This window comes from Desmodus rotundus, chromosome 10 (genome assembly GCF_022682495.2).
Source record: "Desmodus rotundus isolate HL8 chromosome 10, HLdesRot8A.1, whole genome shotgun sequence".
In the NCBI taxonomy this organism is placed as follows: Eukaryota; Metazoa; Chordata; class Mammalia; order Chiroptera; family Phyllostomidae; genus Desmodus; species Desmodus rotundus.
In genome coordinates this window covers 36,113,812-36,137,565 of record NC_071396.1, presented here as the reverse complement: position 1 = coordinate 36,137,565, position 23,754 = coordinate 36,113,812, and the positions used below count along the sequence as shown (strand labels likewise).

The following is a 23,754-nucleotide window of genomic DNA, read 5'->3' as shown; positions in this document are numbered from 1 at the left end:
CGCCCCTCCTGCACTTCTGATTGGCTGTGTGCAGCTGGGAGGCTTCCAGCGGCGTCCGGGATTGGCCGGGTGCGGGTCACGATGACCAATGAAAAGGACAGGGGACTCCCTGGAACCTAGTTCTCGAAGTTGGTCAGTGACACAACGTCCCCAGGAGTCCGGGAATCCCAGTCTTGTCCTCACCTTTGCTACCTTTGTACTTCCTGACGTGGGAAAGGTATTTGTCGGATGAACGAGATACTGTGAACCCTTGGGAACCGGACCCCAGCTGATTCCGTCGTTTGGGTCAGGGCTCCAGTGAAGTCATGGTTCCCGCTCTCAAGGAAGGTACAGACTTCCTGGAGAGACCAAACAGTAAATTAAACGTAAGGGTTATTTTTCGAGCGCCAAGCTCTGGGTAGTAGCCACACATTTGTTATCAATTCAACAGACTTTTAGGGTGGGTCTGCTGTTTGCCTGTTTGAGGGTGGGGCAGAGGAGGCGTCCAAAAAAGATACCTCTGTCTTCAAAGCACGCTTAGTAAACCTATATCCTGCCTCTTCACTTTAGAAATAAGGAAACTGAGTACCCAGCAGAGGTACACTCCGGCCAAGGAAGACCACCTGACTCCTGAAGACCTGTTTCAGAAATCGGGAAATGTGGTTTGCGTGTGAGGATGGAGTGTGGGGTGGAGCTGGACCTATTCATGCAACACGGACCAAATCAGCCCTGGCCTCTGCCCACGTGTGTACCCGGCAGCCACCACCCTGTAAGTGCACTGTGAGAGGGATAAGAGAGTGGGGAGGTGGGGAGGTGCCCAGGGAGCCACTACTGGAACCCTTCACCAAAACAAGGCTTTTGAGGGCAGGAACCAGTGAAGCAGCTTTTGAAGGTTTTAAACTAACACAGCCTGGAATCAGATTTGTACTTCCTGTTATGCCCAAAGTAAAAACAGCAAAAGCAAAAGGGGACCAGGCTGAAGCCATGGTTAGGACAGGTCTCCCCCTGAAGATGAACTGGAGGCATCTAGGTCTACCCCCGCCCCCTTTCAATGCCTGTGGGGAACTGTTGTCCTTGGACTTGGAACTGCTGCTCCCATTGCCGCCCAGTCCTCGTGGGGAGAGGACCTTTTAGCTGAAGTGATTTCTTCTTCCTCAAACGATTTTTTAAACTATTTATTTATTTATTTATTTATTTATTTATTTATATTTTTTAGAGAGAGGGAAAAAGAGAGGGAGACGAACTTTGATGGCAAACCAGGCATGTGCCTTGACTGGGACGCAAACTGGTGACCCTTCGCTTTGCGGGATGATGCTCAACCAACTGAGCCAACACCAGCCAGGGCTGAGACTATTTTTTAATATATTACTTTAGCTAATGTGATTTATGTATAATTCTTTATTATGTAGAATTCTTTAATAGTCTGTTTAAATATCTTTTAAAATATTTATATAGTATGCCTTTTTACTGTATTTGTTTCATATTATTTTATCCTTTCTAGTAGTTTTTCTAATTGATTTGCTTTTTCAAAATCAAACTAACAGACTTTCTAATTATAAAATTTCTGTTTTGTGTGTGTGACAGGGAGCTAAGTTTGTATATTCTTAGGAAAAAAATATGGGCAAATACACACCAAACTTAATTGTGTTACCAAGACACACAACTAGTTTACACTCACTTTGTGACTCTTTTGTATTATTTGTTTATTTCTAAGCCAAATAGCATATATTACTTTACAATAAAAAAGAAAGATTTTTAAAACTTAATAAAAGGTATATAAAGTTATTATGAAAATAGACACTGTCAAAGCTGTAAAGAAACAAAATAATTCAAAAGAAATAAACCCTGTTCTCATTTCCTGTGTGTGTATAAACATATACATACATATATATTCAGTTATGCTGTAATGATATTTTATATAACTTCTTATAATTACAAATGTATTGTGGCCATTTTCCACATTAAAAAAAATTGTCATCTATATTATTATTCTTCACACTTGCCAATAGTGGATTGACTGTTGTATTTATGTAATGAATTCCCATGACAGTCATAGGTTTATTTCCATTTTCTGCTAGTACAGACAATGCTGTGATGAACATTCTCATACAGTCATCTTTGAATAGTTTTGAAATATTTTTTTTTGCGTTTGACATTTTATTTTACATTACTGCAGGGCATCTATGAGATAAAATCATTTTTACCTCATAGATGCCCTGCAGTAATGGTATTTTAAAAATGACATTTTGATTGGGGCCCCCAAAAAGCAATAGATGTAAAATGCTGAGATCAAATCGCCACATGCAGACTTTTAAAGGAAATGGTCCAGGACCTAGTTCATAGTTAATGCTCTCAGCTAATTAAAGAAAATACAAAAGGGTCAGAGTCAAGAGACTAGTGGGAGCGATTTCTCTGGAGAGAGCTGTTGTCAGGCTGGGGGAAGGGTTGGAAGCCCCCCTCTACCTCCAAGCTCTGTGAGGGGTCTTCAAAGGGACCCCTCAGAGAGCTTGCTGTCTTTCCTGCAGGTGGGCCAGTGGTGGCCTGAGGCTAGAGGATTGGCTGTTTCGCTGGTAGAGCCAGGGGAGGCGGCTGCATTGGGACGTCTGCATCCCAAAGTTTACTGGGACCAAGGATGGGGCCTGCTTCCCAAGATCCAGATGTGGGCCAGCAGGAAGCCCAGAGCCAGCAAGGAGTCACCTCCATCCTGCCTAAGAGAGCCAGCTGCATGGGTGAGGAGGACCCTGGACAGGGCCCACTGGGCTTAGGCCTGGAATAGCAGGTTTCTCAGCCCAGTCTTGGGAACTTTAGGGGAAAGCTCTCCATAATGGGAAACTCAGAGAAGGTCAGAGGCTGCTAGGGAGAGGGAGAGGTGGAGAGACATTGAGAGCAATAAGCATCTCCTAGCCCCAGAGAGCCTGCAGCTACACCAGCTGACACTAACTCAAACGGGAGCTGTCTTATCACCTTAGCACCTCTGTCTGCCCCCAAGCCAGCAGCTCAGGGCAGAGGTGTGGGGAAAGAGGCCACCTCATTCCTCCTTCCCTGGGGCAGGCTTCCAGCTAGAGTGACCTTGCCGGGGAGAGGAGAAGATCATGATGCTGGCCATACTCAGTGTGACTTTCTGATTATCGTATGAACCGTACATTTAATTACTGAATGGAGTCTAGGTCTTCAACAGCCCCTAGGACTGTGTGACCTAAGAGGGAGCAGAAAATCACGGGTCTGCTGGATCTGTATCCAGAGTGGGGAACAAGTCCCACCCTGAGTAGACATTAAAGGAATTGTGTGTGTAGGGGGGGAATTAAGTTGCATTTGATTGCCTTTAGAGCTGTGCTTATTCAAAAACGCTTTGGAAAAAGACCCTCAGCCCAGGCGGAAGGTGTACAGCAAGTGGCCTCACAAAAGCCCCCCTTCTCTGGGGAGCTGTGGCTGCCCCCTCCCCGCCCCAGCCCTCTATACGTGCATACCCATGTATCTGAGACCCTCAGTGGAAACCTGGGACTCAAGTTCCCATGGTAAGAATCAACCCAGGGGACGTCATCTGACCTCTCTGGGTGAAACTTGAGCAGAAGTGGCAGGATGGCCTGGGCAGGTCTATATTTGGGCTTTCACTCACAGCAAGCCTGTTGCTATTTGCAGCCAGAGCCAGCTCGAGTTTCCATCGCCTTCGCTGCCCCATCACAGAGTCCTGTTGTAACACAGGCAGGGGCGGCCCACGGGCACACAGAGGTCACCGGGAGGGAAAGCCTGCCGAGCTGGGGCGCAGGTTTCTAGCAGTCACCCACGGGCTCGGCGGTAAATGAAGAGTTGGTGGACCCTTAAATTGGCAGGCAAGTTTTTGGTTAGTAATATTGTAATGCTCATTGTTTCACAGAGCCCCGCTAACTTAATGCCACACTGTTAATGCAATATCTTTCCCTTAGAGATGAAGAGAGAGCATGGTAAATTGCAGGGGTGTAAGTTACAATAAATAGAGTGTTTTCTGTGCCTTCCTGTAGCGGGGATTCAGTTTACCGAGTGTGTGTGTGGTGTCGGTACAGGCTGTGAAAGCCCCGGGTGCTGGTGATTCTTGCCCCGTGTCGAGAGTATTTTTAGTGCAGGGGCCCATTTGCTAGAGCAGTCTGGAACCCTAAACATACATGCTGACAAAGCGTAGTTCTGTGCTCTGGTTCCAATACTGGAAACAGCGCCGTCGTCATTTTTCACTCATCGGTGCATGCTCTGTCCTCCCATAGAAAGTTGTCCGCTCTGGGTGTGCCCATGAGGCTGAACCATGTTGCTGAACCATGTTGCGTGACAGCACAGCTCACGTTTTCACGCAGGGTTCTGCGGCTGCAGCTGGGCAATTGCTCGGGGGTGCATGGCTGGGCTCCTAAAATGGTAGGCAAAATTGTGCCCCTCTGGACTCACTTTTGGGGAAAGAACTCACAGCTTTCAGTGGATTCTCAGAGGCATCTATGACCCATAAAAGGGAAGAGACGTTTTGGAGGGGACTTTTCTAATTAAAGCACAGGGACACACCTCCCATACAGCACTTGCAAAGTTGTTTTTATTTTTATCTGTAGCTTACGGCACAGAGGAGAGGCTATCTAGCTAATGCATTCATCATAGACTGTGATTTATTACTTCATCTCCCTAAGCCTCAGTTCCATCGTGTCTAAAATGACAATTTATTATTAGTGTTCCTTTTTCCTTCATCTCGAATATTTTGTTAAGAAGCTATTTGGATATAAAAGTCGTGGCTAAGGGAAAAGGTGCTAACCTATATCTTAAAAGTTAGTCTTGCTTTTTTTATTTTCCTCAAAACCTATTTCTTATGTGTCTCGTTGGAATAGTTTTGTTATATTTGTTTGTTCGTTTTCAAAGCACTAGGTTACCACAGTTTTTAGAAAGGGGTGTTAGTAACTGGATTGTGATATGGTTGCGTAACTTGGGGTATTTACTAAAAATTACAGAATCGTGCACTTAAAACATGTGACTTTTATGGCATGTAAATTATATTTCAGTAAAGCTATTTTTGAAAGCTATTAGGGGATAAGATGAGCAGCTCACACACTCCCTAGTTTTATGTGGGCATGTGTTGTTGGTGAAGTACTTGTGCAGTTAAATGGGAAAAAAACCTGCTTCTCTAGATGAAAAGGGCCATCCTTTTTTTTGCACATGGATTAGTGGTCTTCAGACTTTTCTTTGCTTGTGAACAGCACCCTTAGAACATTTACACTGTCTAATAAATCCTCCAGTAGGAAGCAAACTTTTCTTTACAGGTCGTTCAAAGTGTAACCACAACTGAGCTGCTCAGATGATCGCTTTAAAAATTGTGAATGAGTTGAGCCCAGTCCAGCAGTGACCTTCTCAGAAACGGAGTTTTTCCCCCCTTCTGTATTCTAGGTCCCAGGATATCCACTGTTAGCCGTCCAGGAGGGATCCTTCTGGTGCAGAGGTGCTGCCTGGGGCTTCCCGAGCCACTGTGCAGGAGGAAACTGGGGAGGGGCCGGAGCTGGACAGGCCCCCCCATGACTGCCACTTTGACCCCATGGATCTGTATGACTCTGGAGACAGACTGCAGGCCTTCCCGGCAGAAAGCGGTCGTGTGAGAAGGGAAGTTGTCCCAGCCGAGATGACCAGTGAGCCGAGAGGGGCAGCAAAAGGTAAGCCCGAAAGGGACCTTGAAGAGGAAGTGGATGAACTCGTCCATTTGTATGGACTTGAGGATGATGATGAATTAGCAGACGAGTTCATTAATGAAAACACACCCAAAATAGAGGTTTCGGAGTATTCTCCTCACGTGATGACGAGGGGAGGAGCAGCCATGCAGCAGAGAGACTGGAGACTTAGCGGAGAGGCAGCAGAGGCGGAGGACCTGGGATTCGGAGGGTGGGGCTCGGAGGGCCAGTGCCAGGACCTGCGGGAGGCCTACCGGTACGCGCATGGCCGCGCCAGCGAGGAGTACGAGTGCTACGTCATCCCAGAGGAGGAGGACGAGGAAGAGGCTGCTGACGTCTTCTGTGCCACCTGCAAAACTCCACTGAGAGCGTTGGAGAAGGTTCTGGATGAACACAGAGAGCATGAGGTGACCCCACTCAGTAAGGCACTGGAAAGCGCCAAGGTAAGTAGGTCTCACTTCTCCTTCCTCCTGAGGTCGTGTCCACGTCTCAAGGAGTCAGGCAGGGACTAAATCTCAAACGCCTTGTGCACATGGGAGAGAAGGGGTGTAGGCTGACGCCTGGTGATGTTCTGTTTGGCAGGATGAAATTCACAGGAACATGTACAGATTGGAAAAGCAGATCATCGAGATGGAAAACTTTGCCAGTCACTTAGAGGAGGTTTTCATCACTGTGGAGGTGAGAGCACGTAGGTGAGCCCGTGAGACACGTGCTGCTTCTCCCACTGGGGTCGCTGCTGTCCCTGCCCCTACCCGCCCACAGCCTGCTGGGCATGTACCTCATGACACTGACCACTGGCAGCATCGTCTGCAGAGCCATAAGCTCTCAGGGCAGAGGCTGCATCTTCTGCATCTTTCCATCCCCAGTCCCACTACAAGGCAGGACTCTTCCCTGGGCCACCCTTGATGAGGCTTTGTAAGACCCCCAACCTGTCCTCGATTAGTGCTCCTTTCCCCAGCTGCTATCTGTTTCTGATAAGATTAGTAAGTTTCCGAGTCTGTCCCCAAACACGTCACAGACCCCTGGTGTGCCCAGTAGGTCTGCAGTGCACCACTGAGGTGCCATCCAGATGAGTAGACCAGGCCAGAGGACCTGGGGACTTCCCTTCTCCCCTCCATTCGGACGCTCTAGTTCTATTATTGCTGCCTTCGACTGACCAACAGGAGCACCTTGTGTGAATTAGCTAAGCCCCAGGTCCTTTTCCTTGAAGCTGGACCTTCTTCACCCCTAACCTGAACAGGGTGGAGGGCTATTGCACTGATCCCCTCTGGGGGCAGAGAGCAGGGACAAGCCCGCCCCTCGGAGCACAGGATGGGGGTCGGAGGGGGAAGAGCCCAGCAGGAGGGAGACAGTGCCCTACACTCTGCGTGGCCTGCTCACTGTCAGATATCAAAGTATCTTCACCTCTCAGACCAGAGAGCTCTTCCCTGTACAGTCAGCACGGGGGAGTCAGCTCCTGCCCTTCGGAGCAAGTCTTACACACATAGTAGGCGCTCAACAAACACCCCCCAAGGAATGGATCCTCTCCTTTGGAAATGTCCCTGTTGTCTGGTGAGGATGACAGCTACCCGAACTGCGAGCCGTCCTGGGACCAGGAGCTGAGATGCTCTCATCAGTGTGTCTCACCCATTTGGCCCCAGGATAAGAGCTGTCCTAACCCTCCCTGTTTCCTGCCTTTTCTTGCCTGTTGGCACCGTCGGACCACAGCCCTCATTTCCCTTTCCTTCACCTTTCCCTTAGTTGCTGTGAGAATCTGTGTGCTCCTGGTATTTGCACAACGTTGTCCAAGCACCAGGGAGTTGGGGGGGGGTCGTGAGACACTGAGAGCTCAGGTGGGCCTGTCCCAGGGCAAACGTCTCCGTGTTAAGGTCCCAGGTCCCAGTGCAGGCTGACTCATCACCGATGATCGACTTGGTTGGTTGTCACGGCAATGGGAGGATGGCAAAAACGGAGGTGGTTTGAGGGCGAGGAGCAGGGTGGAGAATGGAGGGTGAGGAGGAAGACAGAGAGCAGTGCTTTTTGTTAGGATTATCCCTGGGGTTCTAGCTGGAGACCCCTGTTCCAGGGCCCCCTGCTCCTACCCCAGTGTCCAGGCAACAGGTGACAGGGAGGGACTGAAGCATCTCTGAGAAGATACGTTTTTGTGCCCGATGACTCTGTGGCTCACACACTGCAGGCTCTGAAAGGATGGCTGAGGTCTCCTGTCTTGCAGGAGAATTTTGGAAGACAGGAACAAAACTTCGAGTCCCATTACAACGAGATCTTGGAAACACTCGCTCAAAAATACGAAGAAAAAGTACAAGCTCTAGGGGAGAGGAAGAAAGAGAAGCTGGAAGCCTTGTATGAGCAGCTGGTCAGCTGTGGCGAAAACCTGGACACCTGCAAAGAGCTAATGGAGACAGTGGAGGAGATTTGTCACGAAGAAAAGGTGGACTTCATCAAGGTCAGTCAGGGCGTGATGTGCAGGAATGCACTAGGGTGACAGGGCTGCGGCCGGTTAGACTGTCCCCTCTGTGCCTGGCAGCGCTGGAGTCGGCCTCTACGGTCAGCATCCGTTTGATTCCACTGGTGATAGTGATGGTGGGATTGTCACCCCCCCCCAGCGGCCATGCAGGCTCACACACAGCTGACCCTTTCCCTCCACCGTTGCTCAGGTGACATCAGGTCGGTTCCTCTGTCCTGGTCGCCAGGCATCTGGGTCCCGTCTCCTCTTCCTGGAGCTGAGCAAAAACAGTGCTCCGAGCTTTCTGGCGCCTGCGATGGCCTCTCGCGGCCCCGGGAGAAGGCTGTGCAGGGTAACAAGTCAGCTCCAATCTCCTGCTGCCAGTAACACTTTAAATCTTACTTCATACACTTAAACATGCAAAAAAAATTATTTTCTTAATTTCCTTGAATTCTAATGAAATCTGGTACCAAGCCCTCCTGCAGCTAGGCTGTGGAACTTGTCTCCCAGCCTGGTCCCCTCCCTTCACGAGGCGGCACAGGAAGAGGGCCAGCTGTGGTGTCCAGGATGTGTGTGGGTGGAGGGGGCCTTAGCCTCTGGAGCTTCCTGTGTGTCCCTGCGGCCTCCAGGTGGACCCAGCCCATCGTGCTCCCTCAGAGCCCCACCGCCTCCCTCCAGCTGTGCTGGGGGCAAGGGACCTGGGCCCGAGGCTGAAAGCAGGACCCTCCTGAGCCCTCAGTGCTCAGATCTTGTAAACCAGGGGTCCCTCGTCCCACGATCCCACTGTATCTCGAGACAGAATCCAGTAGGTGGGGAGAGTGATCTGTGTGAAGCTGTCCTTCTCGCTGTTACGTACGGCGGTGAGAGGTTGGAGACCACCAGAATGTCCCGCAGGGGAAGAACGGTCGGTTAGGCAGACAGTGCGGTTCCCATGCAGTGAACTATGACGCCTCTCTCAGAATTGATGCTGCAAAGACCATCCGCAACGTGGAACGTGCTCGTGTGGCGTGAGTGAGGAAAAGTCATGTGGACAAAACCGCACAGGCTTCGTTAGAGTGGTTTTGTGAAGAGTGTGGGGTATAGCTGATGTTTTTTCTTTTAACCAGTTCCCCAGTTTTTGAATATGTTTAGGTTGTTATATAGTTTCTAAAAATTATTTCCAAAATCAACTTAACATTGTCTACTTTCCTCCTCCTCTTCAGGATGCCGTGGCTATGGCTGACAGGTAATAATTTGTTCTCACGTGTGTTTTCCTCCATTCCTTCACCTCTGGAAGTCCAGGGAGATGCAGTTCCACTTGGTTGTGTACTCCCAGTGTCGGCCTTTGTGTGTGACCCTAAGATTAAATAGCCCCGGCTGCCGGACAGTGGTGTGGGGTCACAGGACCCTCTGGGACTGAATCTCAGAATCTCAGGCTGGAAGGGAGCGTGTGGTGAGGCCCAGCCAGCAGGCCCATGGGCAGATCTCCTCCACGAGCCCCGCATCACTCCAGGAGGAGCCGAGACCCGGAGAGTATCCCCAGCATCCCCCAACTGGGCCCGGACCCAGACGGAGCGCTGCAGAAGCACGCGTACCATGCAGTCAGACAGGAGTCCGAGTCTTGCCCCGCCCCCCACCCCCCCACCCCCCACCCCCCGTGGCCTGGGCTGTCCAGCCAGTCTGCGACCCGCCTTCATGTCTACAAACAGGGACGGTTTTGTGGGAGTTAAATAACACAGTGTCTGAAAAGCAACGTGAACACTGAAGCTTCAGGATATGACAGTTCAGACATGGGTGCTAGGAAAAGACAGAGCTGGTTTCAGGTTCTGTGACTGCCAGGAAGCAGGTACACAGACACCCAGAGCCCCACTCACGGTCAGCAAGCCGAGTCCCCAGGGAGTCTGTACATCTTGGGCCCAGGGTTGTGTCCAGGAAGGGTCTTCCAGAGGCTGTGGACCTGGAGCTTGGCGGTGCACATCTGCCCACTCCCGCCCCTCCCCTCTAGTGCACCAGTGAACCCCACCCGTCCCCACTGGTGACCTCCTGTGCCAGTCATGGGAGCAGCAGAGCCCTCTTCGTGTACTGCTGGTGGCCCGGCCCAGCACGGGCCCCGAGGATGCTCTCCATTCTCATTGGTGTGTCCTTTTACACCAACAGACTCAGAGAATTCCTGGAAACAGAAACAGACGTGGACATCTCCACGCAACCTGCCTTGGAAGACCAGACCTTGGACTTCTCCGACGTGGAGCAGCTGCTGGGCTCCATCAACGCCACCCCAGGTATGCCTCTGTCCCGCATGCAGACGCCCCAGCACGTCCGATATCCCTGGGCTTTGAGGGAGACACCTGGATGGCTGGAAAAGTCATGAAGACCTAGGAATGCGTATTTCCCCCCCAGCTTCATGTCCTGTCTTTATGGCCGGTACGGGTGGGGACAGGCCGACCCCCTGGGTGAGTGCCCATTCTCACTCCAGGGTGGCGACGCCTGGCTCAGGGTTTGCAGTTCGCCTCTCCTCATAGACACCTGCCTTCCTGTCTGGTTTACACCAAACAAGGAGCCTGAATTTTATTTCCTTAACCCACACAGTGGTTAAGAGATGAACTTGGGCATCCTATGGAGTTGGTGAGAGTCCCAAGTTTGCCACTTCCTAGCTGTGTGGTGCTAGACAACTTACTTAACCTCTCTGAGCCTTGGTTTCCTGGTCTATAAAATGAGCACTGCGATTCCCGTGGGGAGAGGGTGAAAATTAAACAAGGTACTCTGTGTACAGCATCTCACATGGTGCCAGGTAATGCTCAGAAGTATTACTGTGATTACGTACTCCAGAGAATGATACTGGAATTCAGCTATTTTTTAAAACAGGATTTTATTTATTTTCAGAGAGAGGGGAAGTGGGGGAGAAAGAAGGAGACAAGCACTGATCACACGCTCCCACCCAGGGGCCTGGCCCACAACCCAGGCACATGCCCCGACCGTGTCTCTAAGCCGTGACCTCTCGGTTTGTGGGACAATGCCCAATCCACTGAGCCACACCCATCAGGGCCAGAATTCAGGGTGGGTGTTGGTCTTCCTCCCTTCTCCTTTCCTAGCTCCTTCTGCACCAGTGATAAACCCGCAGGCCCCCAACTCCGCCACGGGCTCCTCGGTCCGCGTGTGCTGGAGCTTGTGCTCCGATGACACGGTGGAGAGCTACCAGCTGCGCTGCCAGCCACTGCAGGACGGCTCACTGGGGAAGGACCAAGCAGGTGAGGCTCTGCTGGGAACACGGTCACGCTCCAGAATGGCTCGGGCCCCTCAGAGGCCCTGGCAGGGGAAAAGTGGGGGTGGGGCACATCTGCTCCCCAGCGCCTTGGAGGATAGTTCCCTCATCTGGGAGCTACCCAGAGGATGTGACGCTGGCAGGTGAGCAAGGCAGAAGGGGCTAGAAAGGCAAGTTGGGGCCTGGCTGGGATGGCGGGTGGCTGGGGCCTCTGTCCACAGGGTCTCCTCCTCCAGGAGGCAGCTCACATGGAACAGCTGTGCACCTGCCCTTCCCAGGCATCCTGTTTGCTACTGCCCCATTGGCAAAGCCAGTCACATGGCAGAGGCGTGTGTACAGGGATGGGGGGAGTCCGTGGCCTGTCTTGGGATCTACAACGGGGATTCAGCTCGGTGAGTGAGGAACCACTTGGCCAGCTTTGGGGTTGAATTCTTTTTCTTCTTCTTTTTTCCTCAGAGTTTACAGTGACCGTCAAAGAAACGTACTGCTCAGTGAGGAATCTTGTGCCAAATACCCAGTATGAATTTTGGGTCACAGCTCAGAACAGGGCCGGTGTCAGCCCCGCCAGCGAGCGTGTGGCATACATGACGGGTAAGGCAGCCACGTGTCCCCAGCAGGGCCTTCCTGCCAGGGCGCCCGGGGTCATGGCTCTCTTCGTGGGGCAGGGGTCTGGGTTTCGTTTCAATGGACAGAGGTAGCCGTGTATTTGTTTCTTCTATTCCATACACCAAATCTGCATGCCTGACGTGGCAGGGACATCCTCTCATAGTTGGTGTCAAAATGTCAAAGACTACCACCCTCGGTCACAGGACCGTTTGTACCTGGCAGCCCCACTCCACTCCGGGCACCCCTGACAGGCGTCCATCCCCTGGCGCCCCGGTCCGTCCAGCTGCTGCAGCAGGACAGTATAGATGGGCCGGCGCACGGACCGCGGGCAGGCCTGTGTCTCTCAGGTCTGCAGGGTAGGAGTCCAAGCGGCCCGCACGTCGTGAGTCTGGAGGAGGCCGGCCCAGTCCACGGGCAGCTGTCTTCCCGCTGTGTCCTCCCTGGAGGACAGGGACAAAGCACTTTTGGTTCTCTGCTGTACTAAACCCCCTCCACTCCATGGCCCAGTCACCCCCAAAGACTCCAGATTCCATTGGTTGGGGACAAGGTTTCAACATGGGAATTTGGGGGTAGACACATTCCGTCTGTGGCACGTGGTTTGCTTTTTGTGTCCTGAATGTCTCGTGCGGGAAGAGGGGTTGTGATGTCTGAGCTCCAGCCGAGACAGCTGGGTGTGAGCAACGGTGGCTCCTCTCCCTCTCTGCTGCCTTTAGCGCCTTCTCCCCCCGTTATAAAGAGCAGAGAGGTGCTGAGCTGCGAGGAGGCTGCACTGATTTGCTGGGAGTCTGGGAACCGGGATCCCGTGGACTCGTACACAGTGGAGCTGACCCAGGCAGAGACGCCAGGAGCCTCGGGTGTGACTGAGTGAGTCACTGGGACCATCTGCAGGGCTTGAGAGGCCCTGCCCCTGACTTGTGACACAGCTCAGGGAATGGGTGGAGCCTGCAGTGGAGGTAGGAACTTGTGACCCACAGGCACCTAAATTTTAGGCTGCTTAGTTTTCGTGAGAAGGAGCAGGAATGCGATCACTGAGCGTGAATGATGAGTGAATAAATGGTGAGTCCTCAGGTTTGCTTCCTCATCCTGAAGGTCTAGCACTCACTCACGCAGCAAGCACTGAGGGCCAGGTGGCGCCAGGCCTATGCTGGGCTTGGGGACGAGACAGCAAATTCCCTGCCCTCATGGAGGTGACGGTCGGGTGGGGGAAACAGACAAGAAATGAGAAAACAAACAAATGTATAAGATGTTCTCTGAAGGAGAAATAAGTGCAGTGGAACAGGAATGGTGATGGAGGTGGGAAACTGGTCAGGGCAGAGCGGGAGTCACCTGAGACAGAACGGACGGGAAGGACGGAGGCCCGGGAACAGTGGATGCAGGGATGCTCCTGGGCAAGGCAGCCGGATGGATGTGCGGGGGCGGGGGGGATGGAAACTCCCCCTGCTGGAGTGAAGGGTGGGGGGGGAACGGCCTGAGGCAGGAACAGTGGCGGTCAGTGTACAGAGGCCATGGTGTCCGTGGTAGACAGTGGTAGGAAACACGATGTCCCCCACCCCGGTTGGGAAGGGCAGCCCACTGCAGGGGCCCGCAGTGACTGTGGCTCTGCTTCTTTGCCCAGGTCTGTCGTGGGCATCCCCACCTGCGAGTCGCTGGTACAGCTGCAGCCCCGGCAGAGCTACACGATCTACGTGCGCGCCCTCAACATGGGGGGCCCCAGCGCCAGAAGCGAGCCCGTCACGGTCCACACCACAGGTCTGTGCCCCCTGCCACACACTCTCTGGGACCCACGGAGGCCACTCTGTGGCAGACCCAGCACAGCTACAATATCATTGGAAAATAAACAAATAGTCACAGACAGGAAGACCTGGTGAGCCAGGCCGGGAAGGGGCTCAGAGGTGGTTGGAGCCCTGCGGCCTCCGTTCACAGAGTGGGAACTGGGGCCTGAGTCACACAGCAGTTTGCCTGGGCAAATGTTACAACGCAAGGTCCTTCTCCACACCCCTTGGGCTGGCCCCACTGCACCTGGGGGCCCAGTCACCTCATATCCCACACAGCCTGGACACCACCCCCAGCAGCGTCCTTATGAAATTCCAGGGAGGGCCATTGCTGGGGCTCGTGTCCCCATTCCTGCCGTCGGCCCGGCGCCTAGCCACGCACAGGCCCTTAGACCTGCCGCCCTCATCCTCCCAGGCCCTCCCTGGCCCTGTGGGTGCCCACATCCTGAAGTCCAGCTCCCCCCTTCTCACTTATATCATCAAATTGTCACATTTCACATCCAAGTCTGGTGTCAGCTGAGACGTCACTGGAAACATCTTGTCTGTCCCCTGCTGTCACAGCGTGGCTGCGGCTCTGGGTTCTGGGCTTTCGCCAGCTGATTGCTCTACTGCCCTCGCTTCTGTTTCCTTATCCACAAATGGAAATAACAACATGTGTTTCCAAGGGTGATTGTGAGGGTTGAATGAGATGAGACGTGCAAACTGCTGAGTTCAGTCAGGGCTCAGCGCCTGCGCGCTGCTGTCCCATCAGCCTGAAGGTTGGGAGGTGAGGTGCAGCCTGAGGTGTTGCGTTCAGGAAGCTCAGCCATGACCTGCAGCGCTTCCCGTGCCGTGTGGCGGTGATGCCGAGGGAGGCGTGATGGGCCGCCGACTGCCTCCTGGGTTTGTACCCTGACAGGCAGCTACTTCCGCCTGAACGAGCACACCTGCCATCCCTGGCTGACCGTTTCTGAAGACGGGCTGACTGCGATGCGCAGTGAAAGGAAAGCCCCTGCAAGGGAGCTGCCCCCCAGCAACACCCGTTTTACCAGGTAGGCGCTGTCCCTGCTGTTCATGGGAACACTCAGTGAGCCTCTCTCAAACATGCTATTATTCAGGTGGAATTGGATTATGACAGCTGCAGCCCTGAAGGGGGAAAGAAATCCCAGAAATCAATGAGGGGATAGGGGCCCGGTGGTGAGGAGAGGCTGGTGTGGGCAGAAGAGACCTGTTGTGGCCACTGAGGTCCGGCCGTGGCCTGAGGGTCACCCATCGGGCCGAGGTTGGAGCAAGGGGCAGGACTACGGTCTCCCGATGCGAAGGCCAGGGCTCCTCCCACACACAGTGAAACCTTGTTCAGTGCTCCTGGGGGAGAACTGGCGTGCAGTAGGCCCAGGCAGGGTTGCTGGGGGGACGGTGATGGTGCTCCACATGGCGTAAGGCAGGGCGGCCACCAGAGGTGGCTCTGCTGGAACCAGGGGTGTCCAACCTGCGGCCCGCAGGCCGCATACCGCGCAGGATGGCTGTGAATGCAGCCCAACACAAAATCATAACTTTACTTAAAACACGAGATTTTTTTGGGTGTGATTATGTGTCACAGTGTATTTAATGTGCGGCCCAGAGACCCCAGAAGGTTGGACACCCCTGGCAGAGCCGTTTCTGGAGCTTGCACTCAGTTGATGTTGAAACAGTGATTGATTTGTACCTTACTTCTTGCCAAAGACTTAAAGAAGACTTAGGGTAGGGCGCGGTACCGACTAGTGAAGCAGGAAACACGAAGCATGGGAGAAAGTCAGGGGCACAGGTTAACTTCAGGGCTGGTCTCGTTTCCCTGATTGGACATGAGTGGCTCTGAGCTTCCCGTGCTCATGGCAAGAAGAGGCCTCGGTGGGTTGCCTTTAGAGCCGGGAGGGTCGCCTTTAGAGCCGGGAGGGTCTTCTAAGGAAGAAAAGTGGATCCCCTCTGGGGGCCGGAAGGGCCCTGGATGGAGAACTGCTGCCTCCCTCCTGGGTCCTAGACTGTGCCGGCAGCTGGCTCTTCCTCCGGCCTTTCTATTGCGCACGTGTTAAGCACCTACTGTGTGTCAGTGGGCAATAGAACCGCACACGGCGCAGTAGAAAGCACCCTCATCCTTTCCCGCCCCTGCCCATTCTGCCCAGGAGTGGGGGCACCGGGCTGAGCGGGGGAATGAGAAGCAATAAAGGTCTTTCCTGTGTGGAAAACATAGAATTCAACTGAGTAAATTTTGAAGACTTTACTGGCTTTATTCAACGATTTGTGAGTTGGGCAGCATCCCATCTAACAGAGAGGAGCTACATGGAGGTGCACAAAATGAAAGACTTTGGAGTTCACTTGACTCTTGAGTTCTGTGAGGTTTCAGTCCCCTTTTCTTCTTATGAACAAGTGAACCAAACCTTTGGTTTTGTTACTGAAAAGCCCAATCAATTTTAAAAAACAAACAGAGCCTTTTCTCTGTGGGCTTGTCTCCTCTTCAACGAGTATAATAATCAGCAGTATAATAATCTCATCTCCTGTGCTGGTCAGGCAAGAGCTCAAGGTGCATCTCTGTGCAGGTGAGGCGCTCACACCTCCCGCCACTCTACAGACCACCTGCTGACTGGCGGCACAGCCGGGCGAGGGTCACCTCCAGTCACGTGTGCTTCCCCTTCTCCAAACCAGGTGTGTTGCTGCCGTGGGGAACCTAGTTCCAGTCCGAGGGCGCCACTACTGGGAGGTGGAGGTGGACGAGCATTTGGACTACACGGTAGGTGTGGCCTTTGAAGACGTCCCTAAACAGGACGACCTGGGAGCCAACTGCCGGTCCTGGTGCATGCGGCACTCCTGGGCACCACCAAGGTAACGTGCAGCCAGGCCCACAGTCACGTCCGAAAGCAGAGGGAGAGGTTCTCACCAGCAGCGGTCAGGGCCGACAGGGTGTGTTATAAAGTGTTCTCTGAGATATTTCAGGGCTCGTTTCCCGCCCCTCCCCTGGAGGTCCAGCCCAGAAGGGCAAGAGCAGCTTTGGGTGCTTTTCTTCCAGATAAAAACAGCTCAGGCTCCTGGAGGGCGTTTTGTGCTGAGCACTGTTGTACACTCTTACAGAAGCGCTCTCGTTTACTTCTCACAAGCAAGTCATCCCCTTTTGTAAGAAAGCTGAGCCTCAGAGCAGTTAGAGGACCCATCCCACATGCATTCAGGGCTGCGACTCTAACCCAGGCAGCCTGGCCCCAGAGACAGCATTGCCACCACCTAGCAACTGGTTTTCACTGGTGCTCAGCTTCAGTGTTAGGAAATGAATGCAGTGTGACCTGAAGCCCCAGTTCCATCTTTGTGAGGAAATGTGGGCAGAGGCTTCATGGGTAGTTTCTGCTGCTCAGCACTGCCCTCTACACAGGGTAGTCCCACAAAGCAAGGGACAAGGGACATTTTCAGACTTGGAAGGCCATGGTTGCAACCTCCCTTTATCTCACAGATGGCCAAAAAAATTCACCACACCACTCTCCCAGCACCCTGGTCCTACAGGCCCTCTGACCCTCGCTGGCCTGCTGGACCCTATTAACTTTTCATCCGACGCTCTGTGCCAGTGAGCCTCCCTTGTGGTTAAATGTTGTTGGTCCTGCTCCCCGGTGAGTGGGAAGGCCAGCTTTCCCCCAAGATAGTTAGGCTATAGGCAGAGAAAAACTGGGAGAGTGTAAGGAGTAGGAGTCTGTGTGTAGTAAGTGAGGAGAGGACAGAGGGGGTAGGAGTGTGACACAGAATGAGAAAGAAGGGCCAAGAGCTGAGCACCACGGCTGGAGCAGAAACTCTTAACAGTCCCAGCTTGTAGAGACGCACGAGACAGTTGGAGGACGAGGGTAAGGTGTCCTAGCTGACGTGTTTGTTGGTTTTGTCGGTTCGCAGTCTTACACTTCATTGGTGGTGGGAGGAAGGTAGAGGGAGGGGCTCACGTGGCTTCTGGGGGCTGCTCAGTAAAGTAAAGAAGCTGAGGGAGATGGGAGGGCTGGGATGGCTGGACGCTCGGCTGGATTGCACTTCGAGCGTCTGTCCCAGCTGGGTGGAGCAGCGTGTTGGCGCACACAGCTCTTCCGGTGTCTGCAGGTGGCAGGTTGGGGAGTTCCCGTGGTTGGTTTGCTTTCTCAGAGCACACAGGACAGACCACGGGGAAAGGTGCTGGAGCCACAGGACCCTGTCCAGCAATGGGCCCCCAGGGTGCCCTGCTGTTTGAGCACTGGGTGCCTCAGAGCCCTTGTGGGCAGATGACACCAAGAGGCCCATCACAGGAAAGATAAGGACACCCCCATTTCAAATCCCTTTGTTACAAAGCGTTTTCAACTTCGGAATCCAAAATGTTAAGACAGGTACTCTATCTATACAAATTTGGATGCAATGAGCTTATAATACTGTATGTAAGTTTCTTAGGTTAAGAGGTTGCTCAGAAACAAAGCTTAAAAGTACATGTTTCTTAGCACAATTTTAGAAAAGAGCTGTGGACAACAGTTACAGAAATAGCCTGTTACTTTGGTAGTCATTAATACAATGACACAGAAGTATTTGAATACAACTATATAAAATATTCTGTAAACAGCCCATCTGTAGAATTTCTGAAGATTTGTTATGTCAACATTTAATTTTCAGGCATAAGTATGAATTTCTACACAACAAGATGACTCCAGATATAAGAATAACAGTTTCCCCAAGGAAGATTGGCATTCTGTTAGACTACGAAAAGTCAAAATTGTCATTTTTCAATGTGGACATTTCTCAGCACCTGTACACATTTAGTTGCCAGCTCCACCAATTTGTGCACCCCTGTTTTTCTTTGGAAAAGCCCGGGTGTCTAAAGATACACAACGGCATTTCAATGCCAAAGCACGTCACCTTCTACTAGACGAGTGTTGCCCAGCTCCCTGTCTTCTGTGCCTATACCTCAGCCACTCACGCCTCCGCGTGCAAGCACTGCGGCTCCTGTCATTGCCTGGCAGACTGTGCGCTGGCCCTCGCTGCACCTGGCCTGGGTTTCGTCCTGTGCATGCCACCTGTGTGATGCTGTGACTCATGACCACGCATGGCTGTGACGTGAGGGCCCAGACTAAATGAGCTCAGAGGTTCTGCAGCTCGTCAGATGGTGCCGGTCTGTTTGTGTACGTGCAGTGTATCTCAGTCTCCAAGGCCGACAGAGCTTGGGGCAGGGGACAGGAGGAGATGCGTGTCAGTGGCTGCAGCAGCCCCTGCATGCTCGTGACGTTTCATTAGCCAGCTGAGAGCAGACCTGAGAGGGCAGGTTGTCCAGAGAACCAGAAGGCCTGTGTCCTTGCCCTCCCGTCTTCCCAGCAGTCAACAGCACTGTGATGTGGTCCCCCCACCGTACATGTTTTGTAACACCCTGTTCCTCCTTCAGGGTACTTTCCTTGTCTTAGTTTTGAAACAACCTCTACACCTAATTCCATGAAGGCAGGGACAGGGTGTCCTGTTCCGCGCTCAGTGCCCAAGGGCTAACACAGGAGGGTGCACCGAGTATCTGTTGAATAAACGAGTATTTCGTTCATCCAGCCACTGCTCTCTGGCCTCTCTGCTCTCAACGGGAGGGCAGCTCCGCAGGTGGAAGACCTGGCAGGCAGGCAGTGTGAGGGTGTGGGAGGGCCCCTGCAGCTTGACGGCAGCATGGGGACGATGGGACATTACCGGCACTGTACTTCCTCCTCTCAGTCTCCCACACATGTGTGGTGCTTTCACAGTGTATATTTGGTGGGGAGATAGGCGGGGGAAACAGGAAACGCAAGTTGTAACTGATTCTAGGAATGTAAAGAGAACCAGATTTGAAATCAAGACCTAGGTTTGATTGCTACTTTGCCGTTACTTGCCCTGGAGAAGTCACTATCTTCCAGAGCTTCCATTTTCCTTTAAACAAAAGGAAGAGTTTGTTCTTGTCTCACAGCATTGGGAGTTTTCATGACAGATGTGAGTGGGCACAGCGAATGCACAACAATTTCGTGAAAGAGAACATCCGCCCCCCAAAGTGCAAAGCTGAGCCTGGAGGCAGAAATGGTCCCAGCCCGAGGCTCTGGGGCAGCCTGTCTCACTGCCCTTAGACCATTCTGGGACCTCAGTGCTCGGCCCCACTGGCTGCATTCCTGCTTCTGTTCAGGTTTCCCGTCACCACTGAGCACCCTACACACACAGCGTTTTCAAGCTTATGAGTCAAGGTGCAGAGTAACTGGTTCCATTTGTGAGGCAATTCCCAGAGGCAGTTCAGTGTGGTGTCCCGTGGACGCCTCTCTGGACCACAGACCCTCATCACTTACGGTTCTGTGTTAACTGAAAAACCTTCCACTTTAAAAGTGCCTTGTTTCTATGCACTCAGAGTCTGACAGTGAATACCTGTCACTTCCTATCTCAAAACTCCTTCTCTTGATATAAACAGCAGCTCAGATTCCTGAATTAACAACTCGCCTGGACAATCTCACAACTCATTACACACACACATGCACGCCTGCCCTGCCAAGCTGCATCACTGCCCTAAACATGGAAGGTACAGCCCACGTAAACACAGAGATGCTGCACGTTATAAACAACACAATATACATACGTGTACACTGAAAACTGTTCTCAGCAGAAACCATGGAGTGGGAAGCAGAGCATCACAGATGAGGCAGGTTCACATCCAGGGTCCTCTCAGGCTTTACAGAGTACTTCACAGACAGGATGCATGTGGCTAAAATGGATAAAAACTTGACAACGAGGAGATTTTGGTAAAATTTTATTTGATCAAGGAAAACATCTAGAAGTGGATTTGACATTTAAAATCCACTTAATTTGAGCAAAGCTGATGACCAATTTCAGGCATCACCGTCATTGACCATAAAGAACGTTTGTTTAAACTGTTTCTCATATTCTATAAAGTTCGAGAACAGAAGCAAACAAAACTTTCGTTTTCTTTAAATATTGTGATTTCTTACCACAAATAATCTGCTGAAACTAAACTTCAACAAGGGGCAGGATTTACCTCAAGACCATGTTTACCTCCAACCTGCAATCTGTTAAAAAACAAAACAAAAACATTTTTAAAGCGCCAGACCATTGTAGCCACAATCCCTGACACAAGACACTTAAAAGACATCAAAATCTGTTCTTTTCTTGGCTTTACCTCTATCACTTTGTAACTCACGAGCAGTTATTAACATAAGCTTTGGCTTCCATCAACAAAGGGGAGTGTGTGGAAAAAAAACCCCACATGGGTTCAGTAATTCAGAGTACTCAGAATTTAAGGTACCCTCGTTAGATGGGATTGAAAAGTTGGTTAGACTTGGCGTATAAAATGACGTTGGATTCTGGTAATAACTAGATTGCCTTTTATTTCGAAAAGTAAATTTAATAATGACTTCCTGCTGGCTGAAACAATGGTATGCAGTCACTTGTACACAGACAGTAAAATGTCTCTGAAGCACATGCTTGGTCACGCTCTGCTTACAGAGCAACTGCATGGGCAATGATGCCTTTTTCTTAATACTTCGCATCCTCCAAAATTTGTTAAAATCCTAGCTTTACAAGCCTTGCACACTGGCAGGTGGTCCCAGCACAATTCACCACAATGTGCTGGGACCCACTTCCGTAAATGAAGACTACAGGGGTCTGCATCCAGGGAAGTTTAGCTACCAAATAACTTCCTGGACCCACTGAAGATTGTGCTGCCGGGAAGGCCCTCTCCTCTTTCCTAAACAAGGTCTCCAATTTGTGGTCACCTTCCTGTCTGTGAGTAGTTAAGATTTTCATGGGTTCATCCTGTCCTCCTCCACCCTCCCTAATCTATAAATTTACCAATGCTCTTCTCTATAGTAAGACAATAGAAAGTGCACAATTGCTGTTGGTAGATACGTAGATCTTGAGTTTACTTTGCAAACAAGACCTGTTCTCTCTACCTTTCATTTAGGAGGCTAAAAGCCGAGTCAGCTTGACTTCAAGGACTCTTATTTTCTTAGTCTCCAGAACACAAGCAAGTCCAGCTTTTAAAACACTGCCCTAGCATGTTTAAAATGTTAAGGGGATGGTATTATTCTTAAGCTTTAAAAGACCTGAACTCTTATGTATGCTTGTTTCACTGCAGTAAATGGTTAATGAATCGAAATGCAAGATAGAGTTTAGGATTTGGAAAGAAGACTCCAGCCAGTCAGTATCTTCTCTTTGTACTATGAGCTTGGATTCTAATCTTGCTGTCGCCCTTGCTCATTCCAAAGCCTATGTGGGTCTGTCCTTTGAAAGGAGCTAAGGAGACGCCTAAGCATAATAGACTGGATTAGAGGCAAGAAGATAATCCATTCTCCAGGAAAGTACCCACTGAACAAAACTGAGGTTTCTCCAGTGTGCTTTTTAACAAAGTAGGAACTTAGTTTTTAGAGACAGATTACCTAAGTATATACATTACTTTTTGGTAAATCCTAGCTACCATTCTACCACCAAGAAAGATTCCTACCCTTGGGCTTCCCTTCATATCCCATCCAGTTCAGGAAGCCAAGGACAGGGATGGAAAGAGAAGGAAAACAAGAGCACTGTCCAAAAGTAAGGACAGCTCTGCAGAAAAGTATGTTACCTGACACTGTCTTAGGTACAATTTACACTTTAGAAACCAGCCACAGATCCCTAAGCACCTACAGCGGACCTCCTCTTCCTCACCCACCTAATGCATGTATACCAACACTGTGTTTCCAAATTAAAGCAACAGATGCTGATGGCTCCTCTAGCAGGAGTGGCCGACTCAGAATATCTGGGTTCGTAAGGGCCCTCACGTTATATCCCTTCCTCGACATAGAATATTACCTGTGTAAAGCTCACTTACTGAATTTTTTTTTTGGGGGGGGGGGGGTGGTGCACCGTTCCGGGAAGTACTGCTGTACCGGGTCGATGCGCGGAGTGGATGGAGCAAGTTCCTATTCCATCTCCCAGCTCCAAAAACCCATTTAATATAATGTCCTCTGACAGAGGACCTATCAGATATTAAACTGGTAAGAACAGATACTACACTTGATCTTGGCCAAAAGGCCGAGAAGCTATCACCTATGAATTTTAAAAACTAAACTTTGCTCCGTGTATTTCCCCCTTCCACATCTATCCCCACCACTGCTCCGTACTCGTTTTTCAAACGAGACTGAGTAAGCTGAGCACAAGGAGTTAGGATGGGGCCTAGGTCCCTGGTGGCGCCGACTCTCCGACGGACACGCCGCATCACTTAAACTCCGGTTCCCCGCCGCATCCCCGGAAACCTGGCCCGCCAGCATGCCTGTCTACTAGGAGCTGCTCTCACCTGCCCTGCCGAGTGGCCAGAAAACGGCCTTACTCCACTGGACAGACGCAGCCATTCCTCCGATGTCTCATCTTCGTGTCAAGTCCCGTCTCTTTCCGGAGCAAGAGAACCCTTTCCGGTTTCCGGGGCGTGAGGAGGAAGTCCCGCCCTTCGCAACGGAGTGACGTAGGAGACGTGTTGATGCGCCGAGCGCCGGCTTGGAAATGATGACGCGAAAGGCACTCTGGTTGAGATGTGCCAGTAGACTCGCTGGGGTTGAATGCAGGGGCAGGCGGAGTGGAGGTCATTATTGCTAGGTGTGAGGAGCGGGGACAGGGCCGGGAGTCCTTCAGCGGAGCCTGGCAGAGCGGCCTGGAGGCTCCATCTCCTCAAAAAACTCCCTTCAGTCTGGGCGACCTCCCGTCAGCTGCTCTGGTTTCTGGCTTTGCCCAGCCTGTGACTTGTTGCATTTAGTTTCTCCCCGTCTTTTGCGTGTCTGTGCAGCCCCACATCTTGCTGTAAGAAGGGCTACCACATATGAGCATTGGCTGTGCATCCTGCCCTAGCAGGCGCTCATAAGCCCGGCTATTCTGGAACGGACGGGGCGCCTGCATGGCCCTCCACTCCACTGTGGGGCCAGGAAGACAAATTAGAAATTGTAATAGTCCTTGTTCTAGTTCCCTAAGGCTGCCGTGGCGAAGTACCACAAGCCAGGTGGCCTAAACAACAGTGTATGTTCTCTCACAGGTCTGCAGGCTAGAAATCCGGAAAGAAGGTGGCAGCAGGATCAGGCTTCCTCT

General features: G+C 51.6%; 1 protein-coding gene, 1 long non-coding RNA gene and 2 other non-coding genes across 11 annotated transcripts; 1 reads left to right on the top strand and 3 right to left on the bottom strand.

Moving 5' to 3' along the window:
- Positions 1-82: 82 nt before the first annotated feature.
- On the top strand, positions 83-18,568 carry FSD2 (fibronectin type III and SPRY domain containing 2). 7 transcript variants are annotated; one of them, XM_071219468.1, is made up of 17 exons: positions 83-217; positions 550-748; positions 1,196-1,239; positions 2,505-2,708; positions 3,619-3,809; positions 5,368-6,085; positions 6,225-6,320; positions 7,855-8,085; positions 9,288-9,310; positions 10,222-10,343; positions 11,154-11,309; positions 11,780-11,914; positions 12,643-12,793; positions 13,545-13,678; positions 14,600-14,732; positions 16,360-16,536; positions 18,316-18,568. In XM_071219468.1, the coding sequence occupies exons 6-17, from the start codon at positions 5,513-5,515 to the stop codon at positions 18,566-18,568; spliced, it is 2,184 nt and encodes a 727-aa protein (XP_071075569.1). In that variant the 5' UTR covers positions 83-217; positions 550-748; positions 1,196-1,239; positions 2,505-2,708; positions 3,619-3,809; positions 5,368-5,512. The 7 variants fall into 7 exon arrangements, with proteins under 7 accessions (XP_071075569.1, XP_071075567.1, XP_045052365.2 ...); XM_071219466.1 differs by lacking the exon at positions 1,196-1,239; XM_045196430.3 differs by lacking the exon at positions 1,196-1,239 and having other exon boundaries at positions 3,619-3,820.
- LOC123479837 (uncharacterized) lies at positions 15,920-23,092 on the bottom strand. 2 transcript variants are annotated; one of them, XR_006655591.3, is made up of 3 exons: positions 22,976-23,092; positions 20,267-20,714; positions 15,920-19,472 (listed from the first exon to the last, which is right to left on the bottom strand). It is a non-coding gene; the product is annotated as an uncharacterized lncRNA (long non-coding RNA). The 2 variants fall into 2 exon arrangements; XR_008425282.2 differs by having other exon boundaries at positions 15,920-20,714.
- LOC112306203 (small Cajal body-specific RNA 15) lies at positions 21,537-21,663 on the bottom strand. The gene has a single exon (XR_002974940.1). It is a non-coding gene; the product is annotated as a small Cajal body-specific RNA 15 (non-coding RNA).
- On the bottom strand, positions 22,535-22,725 carry LOC112306175 (U2 spliceosomal RNA). The gene has a single exon (XR_002974918.2). It is a non-coding gene; the product is annotated as a U2 spliceosomal RNA (small nuclear RNA).
- Positions 23,093-23,754: the final 662 nt, after the last annotated feature.